The 23919-nt window shown below is 38.1% G+C and overlaps 1 protein-coding gene across 1 annotated transcript in view; it reads right to left on the bottom strand.

Moving 5' to 3' along the window:
• Positions 1-23919, bottom strand: part of LOC137293498 (serine/threonine-protein phosphatase 4 regulatory subunit 4-like) — an 80605-nt gene that overhangs the window by 51637 nt on the left and 5049 nt on the right. Inside the window, exon 2 of the mRNA XM_067824072.1 lies at positions 996-1098. Coding sequence (XP_067680173.1) covers positions 996-1098 — 103 coding nt within the window. The remainder of the gene's footprint in view (positions 1-995; positions 1099-23919) is intronic.

Here is a 23919-nt window from a genome sequence, read left to right as displayed (position 1 = left end):
GAATAATCTAGTTACTAACAGCATCAGGGTTGATTGAGACAGCTGGGGAATGATGTCATCCATCAACCGAGATAGTGTGCCTATCCATCCTTAGTCCATATATTCACAATATTGAAACTGATAAATGAAGATAAGGGGGCTGATTGCTTTGCTAGATATATCATTAGGTCCACTAAAAGTTTATGCATGTCGTATGTATACACTATAAAGGATAAAATGGATGTCATTGGAAAGCTTGAAGAATTGCATGACATTAAGAAATATTGTCCATAATATCAATCATGGGTTTGTCTGGTCTCAACTTATTTTGGACTGTGTAAAATGTTTTAAATATTGTTGTGATTGACATGAGCAAAAAATAAACAAGGTGGACAAAAACAGTTTTGTAAGGGTCTGCATTATGTGACATCAAATTGTCAAACTTAGTCTTTTAGGAAAGAATCATATTCCCAATGTGGTAGTGATAATGGACTCTCATCATATATACTACTTGTTGGGACACACAGTTCCAGGTCTTGTGTTATATACTACTTGTTGTACATATAGTTTCAGGTCTGATCATATATACTGCTTGTTGTACACATAGTTTCAGGTCTGATCATATATACTACTTGTGGGACAAATAGTTTCAGGTCTGATCATATATACTACTTGTGGGACAAATAGTTTCAGGACTTAGTCAAACAGCATATGTATGTTTCTGTTTGTACTTCAACTTATCAAGGTGGGAGAAACTTAAGTATCCTAGGTATCCACGTTTGCAAAATTAATAAGAGTTAAAAGCTGACAAACCTAAGACCAGTATTCTAAATCACATACAACAAGATGTCCCCTTATGATCATCCTTGAGTTATGTCCACACCATTACAACAGTTCTGTCAAGGAAGCTAGACAAGCACTGCTTGAACCTCCACCAGGAACACTGAAGCTAACACACTTACTGTAGCATCTTCTCAGTTGCTTCATCACAACCAAAAGCTATTCTATGAACTCACCCGCACTTTGGGCACGACTCTTCGCATGCAGTCAGCATGGTTGTCCTGAAGGAGGTCAGGCAGGTTGGTGATCACACTGATGCGCTGAACCTCTTGGCCAGAGCTGGAACACAGGAACACATGGTCAGGACAACCTGTCAAGCATCACATTGTATCTACAGACACCTGGTCAATACAGCCTGATCACTACTTGAAGAGACCATGGACACTTCAGAGAGATGTCTGCCTGTCTCATTACTACCAAACAAACAGATTTTATCAGGGAACCTAGTCTGTCATATAGATCCTGAAACTCCAAACAAGTCTATAGTATGGCAAGTCTGAAAATGAAGAAAGTCTAAGGGCTCCTTTTTTGTAATATTTTATCATTATATTTATGAATCATATTTTTCTCTGGTTGAAACACTGTTGGTCAATAAAAAGAAGCAAGAAGCCAAGACGAAGTTATCTGTTGTTCTCTCAGTGCAGTGCTTTCAATTTAGAACAAACTAAACTCTCTGGTATTCTTCATTCAGCTACCATCCAACCTGTGCCTGTAAGACGTCTGTCTTGGGAATGCAAAATGTAATCAACTAAATGAAATCTCAGCTCAATATAAAAATGACAACAAATTACCAGACACACAAATTCTGTAAGTTTGTAGCCGCAAGGGAAATTAGGAAACGTTCTTCATGTCAGACAGAGCTTATTTCTCAATCCTTTCCTTACATCATCATAATGGTCAATAACAAAAACCTACTCGAAGCAAGATGAGTGACATGTTACGGGCAAGAGGACATCATAATGGTATGGATTCACTGACTATTCTCCATCTTCCAACGATGCAGGCTGCAGATTCTGTCACTATATCTTACTGTGGCTTCTCCCTTGTACACACATTTAAGTCTTTTCTAATCTTAACTGAGATGTTCTGACACAAACAGAAAAAAATATGTCTAAAGGCAAGAGAAAAAGTGTTGACAAAAATGGTTTTTAAAAAGTGCAAGTACTTTTATCAGTAATACACTTTGGCAACTTTGTTGTTCAACTGTCTCCAAAATCACAGGACTTTCAGAGACCTGTTTGTTCACAGATATAATTGCTCGAGAGGATGAATGCACAATGCTATTAAGTGACCAAATGTAACATAAGTCATATTTGGGATTACACTTTCTTAGTAAAGCATAAACTGCAGTGATTGGGAAAGAGAAATTTGACAATGGGCCATTTTCAGGATTATTAGCCATTTTCTGAATTTTGAATGGGCCACTGCCCTTGCATCAATAGTAAACTTCAAATTTTTAATGGGCCATTTTTAATTCTAACGTGGAAAATGGCCCATGGCCCCTGCCTTTACCAATCCCTGAGATTGATATATATTTGTTGGGTTGGGTCCCATCTGGGATTCGAACCCACACTCTCAGAGTCAGGCACCTAATCACCTGCACCACTGAAGAGTGAGTGAGTGATTTTAGCTTTACATATTCCAGCTATATGGCAGTGGTCTGTAAATAATCAAGTCTGGACCAGACAATCCAGTGATCAACTGCATGAGTATCAATCTGCACAAATGGGAACTGATGACATGTGTCAACCAAGTCTTTGAGTCTGACCACCTGATCCGGTTAGTCGCCTCCTACAACAAGCATTGTCGCCTTTCATGGCAAGCATGGGTTGCCGAAGGCCTATTCTACCCTAGACCTTGACAAGTCTCCACTAAACAAGATGGTGTTGCGCCGCCTTTACCAATATTCCAGAAATATCACCGCAGGGACTCCAGAAACGTACTAAACACTGTACCCATGTGGGTCTTCAGCATGACTAGCAATTTCTTTAACCATTAGGCAACCCCACTGCCATGTAACTTAACAACAATCTCCTGTAACACCTCAAACCAAGGATGTAGTCACAGCAATATTTTTTTCAGGAAAAATTCTTGACTTTACTTCTTCAACAAATCAAACAACACAACATAACATTTTCCTGCCATCATCTGTGAATAATGAGTCAACAACCAAGACTTGAAGAAAATAGTAATGCAATGGAAATAATTATTTCTTCTGACAAATGTGATTTATCCCAGTTCTTGTCAGAAGAAGTCATTACATCAGCCTCAGTAGCTATAAACCCTGACAGGTACACTAATCAGAAGACAATCTGGTGTCTATCCATCACGGAATTCTCAACTTTCAGTACAGATTGCATCTTTTGTCACAGAGACTATTTCCTGTTCAACTCATCTGATGAGACAACTCATTACTTAATGTCTAATCTTAAAAATTATTTAGAAGTTACGTATTGACTATGGTAATAAATTCTTAGCCTGTCATACAAAAGCAAATATATCCAAGAAAACCCATGCAAGTCTAGAAAACGTGGCAAGTCTAGATTTCATTTCATTATATTTCATTTTTTCACTATGTTTTTCTGTAAAATATGTTCATTTCAGAGACTAGTTGTTAAGCCTAATAAATTCAAAACCTCAGTGTGTAATACTTTCTTTTGATTTCTTGTTGAAGCTTCTCTCAGCAATATCAATGCTAAATAATGTCTGCCTGTAAATATTTGAGCCTCATGTGAGAGGGCTTTTCTAAGATGGTTAACTTGTGCCCAATCATTTTCTTAATGAATAAAATATGTTGAAATCAAATCAGTTGAGCCTAAAGGAGATTATCTAGTGATTGATATTATGAGCAACACTCTGCAATAACAAGCAACAACAAGCAGCCAACTAATCACCACGCCAGTTCAACCTATCCTGGTTGCCTCAACAGTATAGGTTACCCAGTGACCTTTCTAAACCACATTGTAAATGTAATTTTCGATAAAACAAAATTCTCATTTCTCACAAATTAGACCATTGCACAAAGATTTCAAAATAGATGTCTTGAACTTTTCAGGGACATTTTCAAAGAACAAAAATCAAAGAAATTTAGCATTAAAGTTGTAAACCTGTTTTCATTAGAGTTTTTTATATTTTTTGTATTTACTAGTTATGCTTTACAACACTTGCAATGATAGAGTCATCAGAAGATCAGAAATTAAGAAATGCAAAAGTTGGAAAAAACAACCCATAAAAATGCCATTATGTGTTAGCTGTGGTCGTCAGTGAAATGCCTAGGACATGAAACTGATCACCAGGAAGCCATGGCACTTAAGTGGTGCACACATGTCCCACAGGTTAAAGGACTTAACTCTCAATATGGAAAGTGATACGAAGCCAGGACTTATTGAATCATCTTTGATCTTCCACTTATTGATGTCTTCAAAGATTACCATCCCAAATAACCAACATCATTTTCACTACGAATGTGATGAGGCTAAGAGCTGCCTAACAAAGTCTAATGAAGGAGCTGCCACCATCGTGTTGGAGAGATGTACTGCTTCCTGAAGAGCAAAACACTTCAGCAACAGACAGCAGATCCTTGGGGACTACAACTGCATGCATGGGCATCCCTTGTGAGAGTGCTGATGAGACGGGTCTAGTCACAGCCTCAAGGACCAATACACGCATCAGTGTACATTGTGGAACATATGTTGCACATAATACAACTGCAGACATTAAAATGTATGGCTGTATGCCATTATCACAAAAACTCTCATAGAAGGGATGCTGTTGAACATCCAACCATGGTCTTTCCATCAGTGACATTTCAACAGCCATGAACATGAATAGACCACTGAATATCAATAGGACCTCAATCATGAATGAGACACTTAGATAAAGTGAGTGAGTGACTTTAGTTTTACGCCACACTTGTCACCATGTCAAACATTAGGCAGTCAAGATGTTGCATATTAGTGGAGCTATAATGTTATTTATACTAGTATCTTACTCCTAGTGAGCTGGTGGTATACAACAGGCTTAAGTCTGATTTGTGAGTGAGTGAGTGAGTTTAGTTTTACGCCGCACTTGTCACCATGTCAAACATTAGGCAGTCAAGATGTTGCATTTCAGTGGGGCTATAATATTATACAAGTATCTTACTAGTAGTGAACTAGCGGGATATAACAGGCATAAGTCTGGTTTGTGAGTGAGTGAGTTTAGTTTTACGCAGCACTCAGCAATATTCCAATATTCCAGCTCTATGGCGGCGGCCTGTAAATAATCGAGTCTGGACCAGACAATCCAGTCATCAACAACATGAGCATCGATCTGCAAAATTGGGAACCAATGACATGTGTCAACCAAGTCAGCGAGCCTGACCACCCGATCCCATTACTCGCCTCTTATGACAAGCATAGTCAACTTTTATGGCAAGCATGGGTTGCTGAAGGCCTATTCTACCACAGATCTTCATGGGTCCTGATTTGTAGTGGTACAGCAGACCCAGAAGACACTACATCATGTAAAGTCATACATGGATAAAATCAGCTGGCCCTTATTTCTCTCATGTTAAAAGCTGTCTAGGTTCTGTACTAATTGTGCCAGTAGGCTCTCAGTAGAATTAGATCCCTCCTTTGTAAGAAAAGAACTCATAAGTTCTAGAAGAAGAAAATCAGTATAAATGCATCTACAACTTTTTTCCACTGAAGTCAGTAGAACCATAGCAGACTAAGATACATCGCATGTGAAAAATAACTCAGGTTCAGTTGAAAGTAACCAGCAGAGTGCACTAAACACTCCATGTGAAAAAGTTACAAGGCCAGACAAATTTTATTTTTTGTCTTTCAGATTTTTGTTCTCAGAAAACCTAAAGGTAGGAAGGAAAAAAAAATTATCACAAGTGAAAGCAAAAACCCACATGAGTTTCCATGGTAACTAGAGTGTTTCATTTGTATCATGTTAACATTAGGATTTTACACTTAAAGCAAGGAAAATTAGTTTAGATTCTTTTCTTATTCTTAAAAAAATAAAACCAGCAGGATGATGACGTAAAACAAGAAATAAAATTGGCCTGGCCTGCAGTAGGGTCAGTTACAAAGCAATCGCTTTAATGTAAAAAATATTCTACATTCACTTGAAAAGGGTTAAAGTTGAACAATATCTCTCATGTAAACAGTATCTTAGTAGGATTGGTCAGTATAGTAGACAAACAACAGTTACACACAGGTGAACAAATACTTTAGTTGGAAATAAATAGGTTAAACATTTCTCATGTAAAGAATACCTTATTAGGTTTAGTTAGAATAGCAGAATAACATCTCTCACAAATAAACAGCAATTACTTATATATGGTAAAGTTCCGTCAGCCTGGCGCCGATGAAGACAGGCAACCAGTCAGCTGACCTTCCCATGAAGTGTTTACACCAACAACTGAGGGTCAGTCAATCTGACAAAGGCCAGTTTACAAGACTCAGTTTCTGTTACAGATGTAGAGTTCAGCACACCTATACATCTCTCATATACCACAGCAATATATCCGGTATTTATACAAGTAGCCAAGATGCAGGCCAGTGGCTGAGAAGGATATCACTCCACTCCCACCAGAAACCCTATTGATTGTGTTAGCCTACTCCATAAGCGGCCAGTTCCTGAAAGCATTTTAACCAGTTGGCATGATTCTGGACAATTCTCTTGACACTGGTATTAAATCAATAAACCTTGGCCTGAAAAGTGCATTTTAAATTATGGGATATGGCTGCAACAGAGGAGATAATGTTGTGGCCGAAGCTGATTTCGAATTCAGCAAACAGGATTTATTCTGATCCAATCGCCATGCCAACATGGTGTTGTGCTGTATTAAACTCCTGGTCGAACACATCACGGATGAAAAAGAAATTGCTGAAAATAAATATAGACTTGTCACTTTTGTCGATAACACATCAGATATGTAGGTCCTCCCGACAAAGGGGCAGCACATGTGCAAGATTGTATCGTAGATTTAATTTGGTTGTACATTATCTTTGATAAGATAAGATGGGTCTTTATTATCCTTCAGGAAATTGGCTTTGCTTTTATCAAATAAAACATTATCATCCTCACACCACTAAAATGAATTCCTACTATGCGAATACTGCTTTGCCATAAGACATATCTAATCAAAGTTGTCATAATTCTTTTCCTCATACAAATTCGTAGTAATCCATGGGCTTCAGCATCAACTCCATATACTTAGTGTAGCAAAATGTCCTGCCAGGTTTGCAATTACAAGTCGGTACATTTATACTATGATCCATGGATGAGAAGGGGTATGAGAGAAAAAAATGGAAAATGAGCCAGGGATCTTGTATGCAATTCCCAAGCATGATCCCAACACGATCAAATCCATGGATCCACAGAAAATTCTCATCCCTGAAGATCAGATGAAATTTAAGTCACATGACATGTCCTGAGTGGTAGTCTAAAAATATTTTGCAAAGACTGGCATTTAAGATGAGTTGCTGAAGGTTTAGATGAAGCTAAGGAAAACTGGCAATACTATGATTACGGACTGTTGACACAAAAGATCAAAACCCACACATCCAATAAACATCATTATTCATCTGCATACCTCTCAATTCAACTGTTTGCAGTAAAGCCATTATTGGAAACATGTTGAATCATGGATCATTTCTGCCAATATCAGAAGTTGGGAGATGGAAAATCACAAACTTTTATCAATAAGTATTACCTATGGAAACTTTTTCAGTGAAATATTTTTTCCAGGGAACACGATTAATTCTGGCAAATGACATTTTCCTAATTTCCAAAGCAAACACTAGTCCACAACCTATGATAAAAACATGAACATGACAACAAAAACAACCCTTTAAACTTGTGTTTCCAAAAATCACTCAAGTAAATCTTTAAATTCTAACGATTTTTCAAAGATTTTGATTTTACAGAAATTTCTAATGAAATGATTTGTCTCTCAACAAACAAAACAACGGGGGACTTATTACGTTAGGATTCACAAAGCAACAATCAATCTGTTTCCTAATCTCTCTGAAGTGGGATGAGTCAATGTTGGCCCCATGGACACCATCAGACAGATGGTTCTCCACTCTAGCCTCACAAGGGTTAATTACAAGCTATTAACTCTAACCATGTTTGGAACAGAAGTGGCCCTCTTCAAACGGTTGCTGTTTCAGTGAAGTCCAGTTCATATTGACCTATTTGTGGATGGGACAAGAAGTAGGCTGGCAGAATGGCTAACATGAAACCTGGTGACTTTTTCAATCAACTGATTCCACAGATTAGCAGTTAGAGAGAGAAACTGATGGAGAGCAAGCTTCAGCAACAGACCTGTCCTAACCCTCTTGGACTGAACTAGCCAAGATGAGTGTCTTAATTAACAGAATTTGGGACATGGAGTAATTGTCTAAGATCTCAACTCCAGGAAGTAATTCACATTTCAGGATATCATTAAGCATCTGTTGATGTAAAGAAACTTTAATTAATTTTCGGGCGGTATTTCCCTCCTTGACATTCATGAACTGAAGAAAAATTCCATAATCAATTTTTGAATATTCAGATGTGTCATTAAAGAGTTTTGAAACATTAGGTGCTCAGTGAACGAGTCTCTGACTTAATGACTTGCTGCTGGACCAGTATCAGAAATTTTCTGCATAATTGCTTTGGTTGTGACGTTGTGCAATGGGGTCAGCTGCCTGCTGTGGATCGATCAATATCCAAATTGTTTTTATTAGGAGACTCAAGGGAAGCACACTTTTTAAAAAACTTCACCATTCCTACCAGTGTGTCGTATTAAGGGTGGCACTTATCTTAATCAACCTTCCCTCCCACACCTATTTAGCATGAATTATCCTTATCATTTTTCTTTTTTAAGGCCACTTATGATTGTCAGGTGTCATTTTCGGCTGGGTTACAGCCTCAGCATGTCAGCATTCTAGAATTACCCCAAATATACTATACTACAAACAAGCTGCCTGACTATCACACATTCATTTTCGGACCTAGGCTAAAAAATAAAGTTTATTATGAATTCTTGATTATCTTTGGCACACAAATCTGTTTCGCTAAGATAAATCGGACTTAAACAACCTTAGTACATGTGTGTGCACTTTCATATTTCATTTACAAGCTTATGTTATTCTGAACAAATTCAAGACTTTTGGAGTTAGTTTGGTTATAATATTTGGGATTTTTAGGTGAACCCTAATTTCAAGAAAAAACAGATTTATGGGCATGCTTGCTCCTTCAAAATGTTGTGTTATCCACAATAAAGAAGTTGACATTCACAAATCTGGCTTTTCTTATGCTTTCCACTTCAACATGCCCTTCAAAGACCTGGTTTCAAGGCCATTTCGAGCAAGTATGAACTGAGAGCTCATGGGTCACTTCTCCCTGTGGACATGAAACAAGGTCATGACATGACACATATCATGATACATAGGTCACAGTACCATGATACACATGCTCATGTCATAATGCATGGAAATTACTTCACTAAATATATTTCAGAGCACCTTCCAAAGAAAAAGCCAGCTACTCCCATGGTCACAATGGGTATTTTAGCAGTAAACATGAAATGATGATTATAATACCTGACAAAATATGGGATGCAGAATGTCATTAAAGAGTAAAACTTTAGCAATTACATAATCTTGCATCAGTACAGAAAAAGATGCATCATTTATCGTACCTTTACATCAAAATTCATGATGCACCATTTCACCCCTAATTCCATAACAACTGGCATTACATGAAGCCAGAACACACTCCACATACCCCTACATCCCAGATCATCTCACTAATCTTGGGACCATTACCTCACTGACAAATTGCTTCATTACAGATAAACCTTATCAAGTTGACTCCCACATTTGTGCCCCAGTGAAATTGCCCATTTTATCTTCAGTGCCTATTGGAACATGTGGCATCCTGGCCTGACAGCGGGAGACGTTGCCTTGCCTCACTGGCTGGTGATTACTATACTACAGCATGAGTGTACTGGGAGACTCTCTCGTAGTTAAGTCTCACAGAATCACATGATTTTCACTTCGGCCTAGTCTTTTATCCCATCCAAAAGCCTCAAATCAAGCAAATCTAGGTTCTCTTCAGGTTCAGCTAAGTGAGACTCCATTGCAAGTTCAATTTAGCTATTTGGTTCTATCAACATGTACTACAGCTTGGCTGTACTGGGACTCTCTATAAGTCGCCTGGCTCACGGTCACTGAATCTCCGTTCAGCCAAGCCTTTTGTGCAATGCGAAAGCCTCAAATGAAGCAATCTAGATTTCTTCAGGTTCAGCCAGCTAGGCCTCCATTTCAACTAAAATGGAGTTATTTGGTACTCTTAACATCATATATTTTCTAAAGATGACTGTCAATAACAATTGTGATAGTGGTAGTCTATTGCAACATACTATTGCGATAGTTTTTCTATCCTTCAATTCTCTCACTTAAAGTCATTTCTCAAATCAACGTATAGTTTATATCAAGTGATAAAAAACCTAAAGCAGTTTCAGTCTCTCTTAATATCTGACAAAAACTTGTAACCCAGATCATGTTTGTTTGACAGGCAACAAGGGTGGATAAGTAAGAATTAAAGTGATTGAATCAGGTATTTTACACTGCGCATTTACTAACGGAAGTCAATTACTAAACAATTGATAGTCACACATACTATCAATGCATCAATAGATTTTCATTTCTACCATCAGTTAATTGCTATCGGAGATTAAACAACTGCAATGCATCAATAGTTCGATGCGCTGTTATGGAAATAATATTTTCAGAGATTAAGCATTAGTATTCTCAGCAGCTCACCTAAGTTTAGTTATTCGGTTTTATTAACATTTACTACAGCTTGGGTGTGCTCACAGACTCTATGCAATAAGTCTGTCTCACAGTCACTACTTCTCATGATTTTTCACTTCAGCCTCTTATCCAATCCAAAAGCACTAAATGAAGCAGATTTTCTTCTGGTTCAGCCAACTGGGGCTCCATTTCAATTAAGTTAGTTATCAACATCTACTACAGCTTGACTGTACTGTTCTCTGCACGAAGTCTAGCCGACGGTCCCTGAATCTCACTTCAGCCATCAGCCTTTTGTGCAATGTTAAAGACTCAAATGAAGTAAATCTAGGTATTCTTCAAGCTCAGTCAACTGGGGCTCCATTTCAATTCCAATGGAGCTTTTTGGTGTTCCTACCATTATATGTTGTCAGATACTAAACTCTAGTCTTCTCAGTACCATTAGTCTTCGGATAACAAGCAGCTCACCAAAGTAACATGTATCCCTAGGTTGCCATGGCATACTCCGAAAGTAAAAATAAATTGAAAACGTTTTGATGTCCAAAGGGTATATTGATGAAAGTCAGCTGGATATCTATGGATCAATAAACGTCCATGATGCTTTGTGGAGTGCAAGGGGCTTACACTGCTCTTTCTCTCTAAGCATATTATGAGAATATGAACCTGCTTTCACCTGTTCTCATTTTTTGTAGATCGTGTCTTTATGTGTGTTTGGTTCAAAATTTGAGTTGAAACAAAAATATCTACTCATGTTCTTCTTACTTGAAGTTTCGAGAGTCTGAGCCTGAGTCAAAAGTCTCAAAAAATGAGAATATGAACTCATGGCCTGAATTTTGTACCACATCTCTCTCTCTATAAGTGTAAGGTTCCAAATTCAAGTTGGTACCAAAATATCTACAATTACTCATATGTACATCTCAATTCAATTTTCATGAGTTTGAGGTGAAAAAATTAAAATATGCAACCTGTCTTGATAGGTAGGCCTGAAACAATTCGTTTCAATTCAACAACAGTTTATTCTGACGCTTCAGTTTCAAATTTTGGATAACCATTATTACAAATTCAATTTGATATTTGGATACTGATTTAAAGTATTTCCACGCATAATTCTGACTCCAACTCAGCAGTTTTGAGCACTGAATTAAGGTGAAACATGATTGGTTGATGTCAGGCTAATTATCCAATGAGAATATTGTTAGAAGAAATCACCAAGTTGAAATGGATTTCACACTAAAAAAGCAGACTGTGTGAAATCTGATGTTTTCACTTCTATAAAGAATCAAATGAAAAATGATGGAATTGAGAGTCCAATATTGAAAATTGAATCAAAGCAAGGTCTGGGTGAATCATTGCAGCCTTAGTGATATATAGCTTTTGTTTCTATGTATGTCTGGTTCCAAATTCAAGCTGAAGCCAAAACATCTACAAGTAGACTCATGTGCATCTCATGCCTCAGGAAGCTGAGGAAACTGTTTTGTACATTTTCCATCTTGCCTTTATTCATGCTGCCTAATCATGACGAGATCATCACCAACCTGATGAAGTTATCACATTCTCATGATGAGATGTACAGAGATTCCTGAAATGCTGTTACAAGAACTATGGGCATTTGTAGACTTAAGTTTACCATGATGACAATTCTGTTCATGTGTATATATATATATGTATATATATATACCTATTATTATAAGGTAAAAACAATTCTATGAGCAAAAATTATGTCTACATGACATGTTTTATGCACAGAAACTTCTCTTTACGTCATTTCTGAGCTAAGTCTTGCTACTTCATCAGGTGAACATAACGACATTTCAGAGCAAATTCTTGCTTCTTCATCAGATGAGCACAATGACTTTCCAGAGCTGATTCTTTGCTCCTTCATCAGGTGCGCGTAAAGACATTTCAGAGCTAATTCTTTGCTGCTTCATCAGGTGCGCGTGAAGACATTTCAGAGCTAATTCTTCGCTCCTTCATCAGGTGCACATGAAGACATTTCAGAGCTAATTCTTTGCTGCTTCATCAGGTGTGTGTAAAGACACTTCAGAGCTAATTCTTCGCTCCTTCATCAGGTGCACATGAAGACATTTCAGAGCTAATTCTTTGCTGCTTCATCAGGTGCGTGTAAAGACACTTCAGAGCTAATTCTTCGCTCCTTCATCAGGTGCACATGAAGACATTTCAGAGCTAATTCTTTGCTGCTTCATCAGGTGCGTGTAAAGACACTTCAGAGCTAATTCTTCGCTCCTTCATCAGGTGCACATGAAGACATTTCAGAGCTAATTCTTTGCTGCTTCATCAGGTGCGTGTAAAGACACTTCAGAGCTAATTCTTCGCTCCTTCATCAGGTGCACATGAAGACATTTCAGAGCTAATTCTTTGCTGCTTCATCAGGTGCGTGTAAAGACACTTCAGAGCTAATTCTTCGCTCCTTCATCAGGTCAGCATTCACCTGATGAAGGAGCAAGAATTAGCTCTGAAACATCATGGAACAAATAAAAAGAAGTTGTTATCCAAAAAAACCTGTCATGTATCCATATTCGTTCAGCTTCTAAATGCCTTGCAAAAACTTACAAAATTATGTCCTTCCATCTGTTTTCAGTCAGCATAGCTTTATAAATATTAGTTGTGTGTTAGCAAATATATTTGACAATTCTGGCTCGGGTTGAGTTTTTCACACACTTTACTATAAACATTACCTTGGTGCAGATGTTGCGGAAGCTATATACTCACTGAGAATAATCCTCATCCTCACTCATTCCCTTGAATCACAGCCCAAGTACAATCCAATACTTCCGTCATCATCCAGCTCCACACAAAACCTTTCTTCCCATTCCTACCAAGATTTGTGTCTGTCTGACATGAGTACATCTGGTCATGGCTGCCTGTCACATACCTCTCCCCTTGGGTTTCCCTGACACACAGACCCCCAGTCTAAGAGGGTGCAGGACCTGTACAGACTGAACAATGCAACGGAGGCAATATCACCCTCCCGTCTGCTCCCCCTCCCTACTCTCCCCCTTCCTCACCACACGCGGTTTCAGTGTATACGCATGTGTTAAACAATTCCTCATCACAGCTTCACCTCCGGTACACAGCATTGCCGACACAATAACACCAAGGCTTTTAAAGCCAGTAAAACCTTTAAAGTTAACAAATGCCAAAGGCTTCACTATAAATAAACATGTCTCCATAACCTGGAACTGAATGTGAGACTAAGTAGGATAAAGTTGGTTATCATGGAACTCTGATTGCATTCCTCCTTTCCAAAAGACATATAATACCTTGTGGGCCATCAATGCTCATGCTAAACATAACTCAAATATCTCAAACAAATTGGAAGAGAATGAATAGCCCAGGTGCCTAGAGGGGTGCACTTCACTGTACAGAGTTGCCTCCCTTGGAATAGCAAGGAACCTATGATCATGGGTTTGATTCCTGTTGACCCAGATTATGCTTTACAGCACCATTACCATGTTCTGGGTTTCACCGATGTTCTACACGTCCAAGACCTAAAATCACTTTGGGCTTTCCCTGAATATCAACTAACATACATGTACATCCCTTGATATAATGGTATCAAACCCAAAATAATTGAACAAATTACATGCATTTCTGGTTAAAAAGAACACAAATTATTTTGCAATGAATTGGATCATAATTTCAAAAGACTGAGGAAAGCTCTAACAATTGTTTAATTCAGAACACCGCACACACACACACTACTTTGTATTGTTGTAGAGGCAATCAAAGCCTCACTATCATGAACACAGAAGTACAAAGCTCTGTACAGTACAGTTTAACATACTGACATACTGATCACTATCAGTAAAGCTAAAGCACCATCCTTTATTTCTAACAATGTCCACCACACAGCAACTACACAGCCTACCAAAGATCGGGCATATTTCTGCCAGGACACAAATACAAGGGATCATTAACAAGGTCAGCAAATATCTGTAAGTAATGGAGACTGGGCAAAATAACCCTCTGACCCGCAAGAACTACTTGACCAACACAGGCATGGGATATTTACATGTCAAACCCGAATTCCAGCAGTTGTCATTATCTAGTCTTGAAGCAAGATGGTGGAATTCATACTTTGAATTATTTTTCCTTACAAGACTGCACAAGTTTAGATCAAATAAATCCAGGTCTGTTTTTGTTATTTCACAAAACAGGGGAGGAAAGGTTCTACATAATCATACACATTCTAAAGAAACGTTTTCAGGATCATAACTTAATTCAGTGATGATCATGATGATGACAATGACCAAGATGAGGTGAATGGTGATGAGTGAGTGAGTGAGTGAGTTTAGTTCCATGCCGCACTCAGTAATATTCCAGCTCTATGGTGGCAGTCTGTAAATAATTGAGTCTGGACCAGACAATCCAGTGATCAACAGCATGAGCATCGATTTGCGCAATTGGGAACTGATGACATGTGTCAACCAAGTCAGCGAGTCTGACCATCCGATCCCGTTAGTCTCCTCTTACGATAAGCACAGTCGCCTTTGATGGCAAGCATTGGTTGCTGAAGGTCTATTCTAGCCCAGGGTCAGGCATGGTTATGACATTAGAACTGTAAGAGTAGCTGGATTTTAAGTGTAAATACATGAGGGTCAAATTACATCAAACACATAAATCATGCTTCTTCAATCACTGATATCCGTTATTTGAAACTTTCCACAGTTTGAGTCATTGGATATTTGTCCTCCTCTTCTCTAGTTCATCAAAAAGACTATCCTGGCACATGACCAAATCACTCCTCCAATATGACTGCACCGGTCCAGAAGAATACTGGGACTTCATACCAGTGTCAAGCTGGCAATGTTTCAGGAACCTGTTACAACATCCCAGTGTGTAACACCAACTCATTCATTACAATGCCATCCAACACTATATTCATGTATAATAAATCAGTCAGTATTTCCCTGACATCATCAGAGAAGCAAGCGAAGCCAGTCTGTACTGAAGGATGTAAACTATAGTTGCTCTGCTAGAAAGCCATTGCAGCAACTCTGGATCATTGATGACTCTCTTCCAGAAGAAAGAACAAACAAACACTCCTTTGAATGCGCCATTACAAGTCATACGCTAGAAGGTAGTTGGTGAATACATAATGCCTTTTAGAGAGGATTCAAATGCTGTCCTTCATATGCTGGCAACATTGATTCTCAATTAGATTTGATCAATGCTCATGGTGTCAGTCACTAGATTATCTGTCTTGGACTCAAATAATCACAGACAAACGTAACATTAGATGGCTGACATTAGATGGCTGACTTTGTGGAAAGGAGTTTAGGTGCTTGACTCTGAAGGTGTGGGTTTAAATCTGTCTGTACTTTGCTGAAAAAGTGTAATCCCAAATACACCATGTCAGAAGCAAGTCTGCATCTGGGCTGGATTCACACACCTAAACTAAAATCTGAAAGCCGTTACAAGAAGTTACTAAATGAATTTAACATCATATTTGGCTCCGCTTCAGTTTAAATGGAATTATTTGTTTCTATTCAAAATATATATTTTGAAACTATGCGTTAGTCAAGCTAGAAGACGACACAATCTTTTTCCATTGCTGAATCAACTCTGGGTCACCCACAACTACAGGCTGTTCCTGTACAAAGTGTATACTCGCAAACAATGCTTCCAGCAGACATTCTGCAGTCCAACAGATGTTACAACAGAACAGACAATCTGCAATCTAACATACATGGGTTCAAAGAAGACAACTGCCTGTATCACACGCATTGCTTCAAGGTACCAAAGCTGTTGTCTCATGGACGCAGCTTCAAAGGAAACAAGGTGCAGTTTCACATATACAGCTTATTTTACTAAATGACTAGACTGCGATATACAGGTAACCCCTGTGATTTGGGTGTGGGGTATGTTTGAGTTTCTTCCTTAGAAACTGTTTTCAAGAAGTTCAGCCACAATTTATAACTCTTGTTTGATTAACAGGTGGGGTGGAGGACTGCCCCCAACAAATCCCTCAAGTGACCTTGTACCCCTGATACATGTGATGAACGGGGCATGAGATTTAGGATAAGTCTGTTTTCAAGTAACTTTGTCAATGTTGCTATCTGCTTTTTAATGTTTATGAGCTGCTGTCCTATTTACTTTTGTTTTTTATACATATTAAACCTAATTACTGCATGCAGGATAATTGTTTTTGCTTGTTTAATGCTCCATCTACTGTTTTGAAAGATACCTGTTGTTGCATGATCCTGTAAACACAGCTACAAAATAGCCAGCACGTATGTGATATAATTCAAGTACTCTGACAAAATAGTTATCATACAAACAACAAATTTTACAACAATAATTGTTTTCATACATTTAGCAATATTCCAGTGAGTGAGTGAGTGAGTGAGTTTAGTTTTACGCCGCACCCAGCAATATTCCAGCTATATGGCGGCGATCTGTAAATAATCGAGTCTGGACCAGACAATCCAGTGATCAACAACATGAGCATCGATCTGCGCAATTGGGAACCGATGACGTGTCAACCACGTGAGCGAACCTGACCACCCAATCCGGTTAGTCGCCTCTTAAGACAAGCACAGTCACCTTTTATGGCAAGTATGGGTTGCTGAAGGCCGCACGGGTCGCAATATTCTAGTAGTGAGTGAGTGAGTGAGTGAGTGAGTGAGTGAGCTGCTTTTTAGCAATATTTCAGCAATATCACGGCGGGGGACACCAGAAAATGGGCTTCACACATTGTACCCATGTGGGGAATCGAACCCAGGTCTTCGGTGTGACGAGCGAGCACTTTAACCACTAGACTACTCCACCACCCCCAATATTCCAGTAATATCAACAGTGGGTCCATGAATAATCACGACTTGAGAGGCCTTGAAAAAAAGGGTCCATATATTTGATAAACTTGCTTGACGAAAGGGAACTCCTCAAAACATTTCACCATAAATTAACAACATCTGAGGACAATAAATATTCAGTCCAATTCTCCATATTCCTCATGTCTGTCAAGAAAGCTATAACCATACCACCTTGTAAATTACATTTCTTGTTTTTGTAATTTTAAGACAATATTACCACAATGTGAGAAACAATGAAAAAGGATTTCACACTGAGGTAGAAGTCAAAATTGTCATTGTCTGGACACTTTTTGTCTGAAAAAATATTTCAATGTCTCATGCAGAATTCATCCCGATATCCTGCTCGCACATTTTTATCTAAGTATTCAAGGAATCTATATCCCTTAGACCTATTCATCCTTTATACACCTCTTCACCCTTTACACCTTTTCATCCTTTATACACCTCTTCACCCTTTACACCTTTTCATCCTTTATACACCTCTTCACCCTTTACACCTTTTCATCCTTTATACACCTCTTCACCCTTTACACCTTTTCATCCTTTATACACCTCTTCAACCTTTACACCTTTTCATCCTTTATACACCTCTTCACCCTTTACACCTTTTCATCCTTTATACACCTCTTCAACCTTTACACCTTTTCATCCTTTATACACCTCTTCAACGGTATTTAAAGAGTCTCCTCTTAAATGTTGCTTCAATATTCATTTGTCCATTATTCATCCATTAATCATTAATAACTTGTAATTTGTCAGTCAGGTTTGATCATGAGATACGGGAAACAATCTGTACCCATTAGCTCATGACCATTCAAAACATGTTTCTGTTAACCCAATAATGAATGGCTTTCTGTCACAGTGTGACTTTGAACTTTTAAATATGGGACAGTGTACTCCCTAAGGAGTTGAGAATGAATATTGAGTACTATACCTTATCCACAAACTGTGAAAAATGGATCACTTCAGCATGCATGAGGCAGAGGCTTTGGAAACTATTGTGATAATAACTAGTCACAATTGGCTGTTTAAACAAAATTTCAATGAAATTATCAATACTTTGCAGATAATAGATATTCACAATTGTTTGCTTTAACAAAGATTTATTGTAATTATAAATACTTTGAAATCATTGGAAATCTTTTAACACCTTCATTCATTGCAGACAACAGCATACAAATGAATCATACAAAATACAAAAAAAATACAGAATGGTTAATTTTAGAATTCCTGTCAATTCCCCATCCTCAAATTCCACCAGTATCCTCCTCAAAACAAACATTACATCACGATGTGTACCCAGCAATCCTTAAAGACTCACTCTGTGAAAAATGCTGTAGAAACTTCCTAAAGAAGCAGCATGGCCGAGAGAGACATCTTTAGATGGTGTTGCCTCTTTCAATTAAAGCACGATAAAGGACTCTAACATAAGCATCAGACTTATCAGAGATTTACTGACAAAACACGACTGATGTCATATAGAAAAACTCCAATACATAAAATAAACGATGCCTTGAAACAGCTGCGTCAATGAATGCGTAATTCCTTCACTACACAGTTTAAGCCGCTGTTGCTACGATTTAACTGAAAGCATAGCATTTGATCAGCAATACAGGAGAGTGTGACTGCAGGAATAGTTTATGAGTGTGGAAAGAATAAACAAGCAGGTAAAGCGAGCTGTGCACATGCAGGAGAGATGGCCAACTGCACAGCAAGTACACAGCCTTGACACAGCTGAAGCATTGCTGCTGCACTTACATGGACAAAAACAATCCTACTAATTATTACAACTTTTTGGTGTCAGTCGTGATACCCTTGGTATCTGAAGCACCTTCTACACCTGATGAGAAAATCTGTGGTAGCTACATAACAGTTTAATGGTAGACACAGTATTCATGATGAGACCCATGTCAGCTCCTAGTGAGGCTAGGGTAGATAAAATATTATAATGGATATAGATATTGATATATATTAGAAGAGATCTTTCTAAGCTACTGGCCAGAAAAGGCACAATATTGAGGAAGAGATCCTTCTTATCTACAGGCCAGGGTAGACACTGTATCAAGGAAGAGACCCTTCCAATCAACTGGCCAGGGAGGACACAGTACTGAGGAAGAGATCCTTCATATGTACAGACCAGGGTTGGCACAGAGTTGAAGAAGAGATCCTCCTTGCCTACAGGCCAGGGTAGACAGTATTGAAAAAGAGATCACAGTATTCATAATTACACAGGATCAAAGAAGAAACCCTTCTGGTCAGCAGACAAGTACAGAGACAGCACTGAAGAGGAGATTTTTCTTAGCTGTCAACTGTCAACCAAGGTAGACACAGTATTGAGCTGGGAAGTCACCTCGCACAAGTCTCTAAAGGAAATGTTAATACTATAATGATAATTTATTTCCACAAAAAAAAAAAGAAATAAATAACAAACTGGGGTCCTGTCCACTTATCTAGACACACTTCTTTGAAGGATGGAACTGCTAATATATGGGTGCAGCATTCAGTTCAGCCTTGGAGCATGGATGATCCTTTGGCTTCTAAACAGGGTAGACACACCTCTGAGGAAGAGGTCCTTCTTAGCTTTGCCCAGGGTAGATAAAGTATAGAGGAAAAATCCTTTCTTAGCTTCCAGCCGGTGTAGACATTTCTAAGCAAGAGCCCTGGCTGTTTGCTATATTGATGTGGTCGCTGTTGCTTGCATTACAAAAGTGTCAAAGAGATTTAAAGCAGAAATAGATCTTCCACCATTTTGGATCTATAGCCTTTTCACAACTTTTAGCTTTTAGAATATTCCAAAAGAAAGGAAGTTGTCTCTTTGAGACAAGCACATCCAGTGGCATGAGAAAGGTCATGCTTCAGTTCACTTAATTGGTCTCAAAATTGCTCCACAAAGTTCTCCACAGAATGTGGTTAATATTAAAGAAAAACATGTGGAGAATTCATGCCTGTTGTAATTCCAGAGTTTATGAGCTGGCTGTTGTGGTTGTCAGTCTCTGAGTGACAAGGGAGGCAGGTGGAAAGAGCTGATGGTATTTATCAGAAGAGTAATTCAACCTTTCCCCTTGCATTATCAGGCCAACAAATGAATTATGAGCAGATTCTTCAACTTGTCATGCAGCATGAACTCATCCCTCTTTCATATGTGGCTTCATTAATTATAGCTTTGACTTTTCATTATTTATCTGACGAATTTAAAAAAGACTATCGGTTGAAACAAAGCAACTGAATATCATAATTAAACGGAAATGTTTGTCATCCATATTTATGGCATAAAATGATTAATTATGATTACTTCTGAGACAGTACCTTAATTTTGGCTGACATGTTCCAAATGTGGTGGTTACAGAAGGTACAATCAAAGAACTGTAACAGGTACATAACCCACGCAGACGAGCATTTAGTCCCAGATATAACGTTAACTTATTTCAATACATACATCTTTTAGTAGTCTGTCTTACAGTCTCTGAACCTCATTATTTTCCCTTCTAGATGCCCACTTCATTGCTATGTAAGTAATGTCACATGAGCTTAGATTATTGTTTACATATTTTCGCTAATATTGGGTTGATAATAGAAAAATTAAACTGCTGAAATTTCTATTTAATACTGAACTTGTGTGAGGAAAATCAAATCCATAAAATGTTTCATGTCAGTTTGACAATAGGTGATGTAGTCAATGTTCTATATTATAACACATTGTTATATTTGCTTTGAGATATGAACACCTCTATGATCCAGTGCATAGAGACATACCAGCTGCTGCAAGTCTAACACTGCTTTAATCACAGGAACATATTAAATTGTACACAGTATAAATTTGTAGAGGAGGCCATCAGATATGAACCGAGAACTTCCCTGCTCAGCAGCATTTCTGAAACCTGTTACGATTCAACAGTGCTGTAACAAAGGATCATTTACTTCTGTGCTATCAAACCCAATCTTAATGCATAATAAATCATCATGAACACCTACAACTTGTAGACAAATCCCCTGACCGACGCCAGAGGATTCCTGCAAAAACAGAACCCTGAGTACAGATCTGCAGAAGGCCTAGCAAGCCCTGCATTACAAATTACATCACTATCTTTCTTCTAATTTTCAAATATTTCTTCTCGAAACAGACATTAATGGGCTATTTTCTCTCAGTTTCATGATCTCTGTGTTTCCTTTGTAAGAAAATGGTTGTGATTCATAACTGAAATTTTATGATGTTCAGAGTGCATTAACAATCTTAATGCATAGAGCCTTGATCTTGATACACGCTTTGCAAACTGTCTTCTCATAGCTACATCGACATTGGTATGAAAAGGTCATTTATTAACACACAAGTGGGCAAAATGATCATAAGTGAGTGAGGATAGTTTTATGCTGCTTTTAGCATTATTCCAGCAATATCACTGCAAAATTGGTTTCCTCACACATTGAAATCATGTGGGGAATCGAAGCCCAGTTTTCAGCATGACAAGCAAACACTATGACCACTTGGCTACCCCACCATCCATGAATTGGTCATAAAAAGAACACATGAAAAGTTGGTAAATTGATCAACTACATATCAGCAACAGTGAGCAAAAAAGCAATTTACAATAAAAAAGGGGGCAAATTGATTATTCACCAACGCATTAGCAGGGGGTAAACTGGTAATTTACAATAACCTCAACAGGCGTAAATTGATAATTTACAATCAACAGGGGTCAAACTGGTAATTTACACAAACATCAAGAGTGGTAAATTTGTGACTTACAATTACTTGAATTAGAGTAAACTGATAATTTACAAGCATATCAACAGGGAGTAACTGGTAAATGACAATCACCTGAATAGGAGTAAATTGATTATTTACAAGCATATCAACAGGGGTAAATTGGTAATTTGCAAACAGCAAGAGCAGGAAAGAGCACTAATATAGGTAAACTGGTCACTTTACAACCATAATTATAGTTGGTAATTTCACAATAACTTTAAAAAATGGGTGAACAGGTCACATAGGACAACATCTTTGAAAGACAATTTAGAAGTTGTAGAGATGAAGGAAAACAAAGTTCCATGGATAGTCAACTTCATTGAAGTCCAAAGCAATAAAGGAACACGGAAAACCAAGTTCTATGGATAGTCAACTTCAATGAAGTCCAATGCAATAAAGAAGTTGACTATCTACAGAACTTGGCTTTCCTTCCCATAGGACAGTATGGACTAATCATCATACTGGCCACTTTGCAGCCATCTTGGCGATGGGTGAACTGGTCACATAAGAGCATACTAACAGCGGCTAAAGAGGTCATATATTAGTACATCCATCACCTGCTTTATGGAAGTTTAACATTATGAGGGGTATTTATATGCAGCCAAAACAACCGTAGAAATGTCAGTGCTATTATTAGACTGGGGCAATACAAGACCTACATGCTGAACAATGGAAGCAGGAGTCATAATAATTTGACATTTCAGAGTAGCCAGGCCCACAAGGCAGTAAAACAATTATCTTCGACAACTATTTTATTTATAGCATGCAGAGGACATTGAACAATTTGTATAATTTCAAAAACCTCACTTCAAAAACCATTTATGAATTACTACTGAGACATATTAAGGTCTCAGAGCAACCATTAACTAAAATATTAACATTATCCTTCATTGGAAGTCGTTAATGTTTAACATATAGTGTTTCTGACAAGAATGAGGATGATCTAGTGGCGAAGGTAGAATCAGGATTTTCCCTCTGTTGCTCATGCGATACAAATATTCACCCTGCATTCAGCATTACTGACGACCAAAATCTCAGCAGAACTCTTCTAATAGTCGCTAGCCACGCTACACAGCCCCTGTTCAGACGACCACGTTTCTAGACATCGAGCAAACCAGCCATGGTCTTAATGCAATCAACACACACAAGGTTTGAAATATTGGTCTTGTGGAATTTTAAGAAAATATTGATTTTGTTGTGAAGGCTGATTTGCTCCCATTATTTGAGCAGTTTATAGGCACTAGACTTGGTTCTAAGTTAGGTGATTATGTGCTAGTTCCACAGAGTCTCAGGCTCCAGTTGGACATGTTTTCATAATGAACACAGGCTGAGGTTGTCCGGTATGAAGGCAGATGTCGATAATCGGTTACTTTGATTAGCACATTGTCATATTATTGACTCTAACAATTATCAACAAACAATTGCTGTAACATCAGAATGTCAACAGGTTCGAGTCAAACATTCCACTTTCCTTTTCTCAAACACAGGTACTTATTAACCATAGCAGCAATTTCAATTTCTGATACTGCTTCACCATGTGTTGGGGGTTATCCTGCAGTCATACATGATTTTGAACTTCATGGGAGGTCTTTGGTCCTTGAGGGCCATTCTATAGCAAAAGAATCAAAGGCTCCTTAAAGTCTGACTATGACTTTCATGTCTAATTTTAGGGGTGAGGTGAAAATAGGCTTTATGGTATCCTCAGGGTTGTTGCACTTACACA

This window comes from Haliotis asinina, chromosome 8 (genome assembly GCF_037392515.1).
Source record: "Haliotis asinina isolate JCU_RB_2024 chromosome 8, JCU_Hal_asi_v2, whole genome shotgun sequence".
Taxonomy (NCBI): Eukaryota; Metazoa; Mollusca; class Gastropoda; order Lepetellida; family Haliotidae; genus Haliotis; species Haliotis asinina.
The sequence above is the reverse complement of the archived record's forward strand: the minus strand, read 5'-3'. Positions and strand labels throughout refer to the sequence as shown.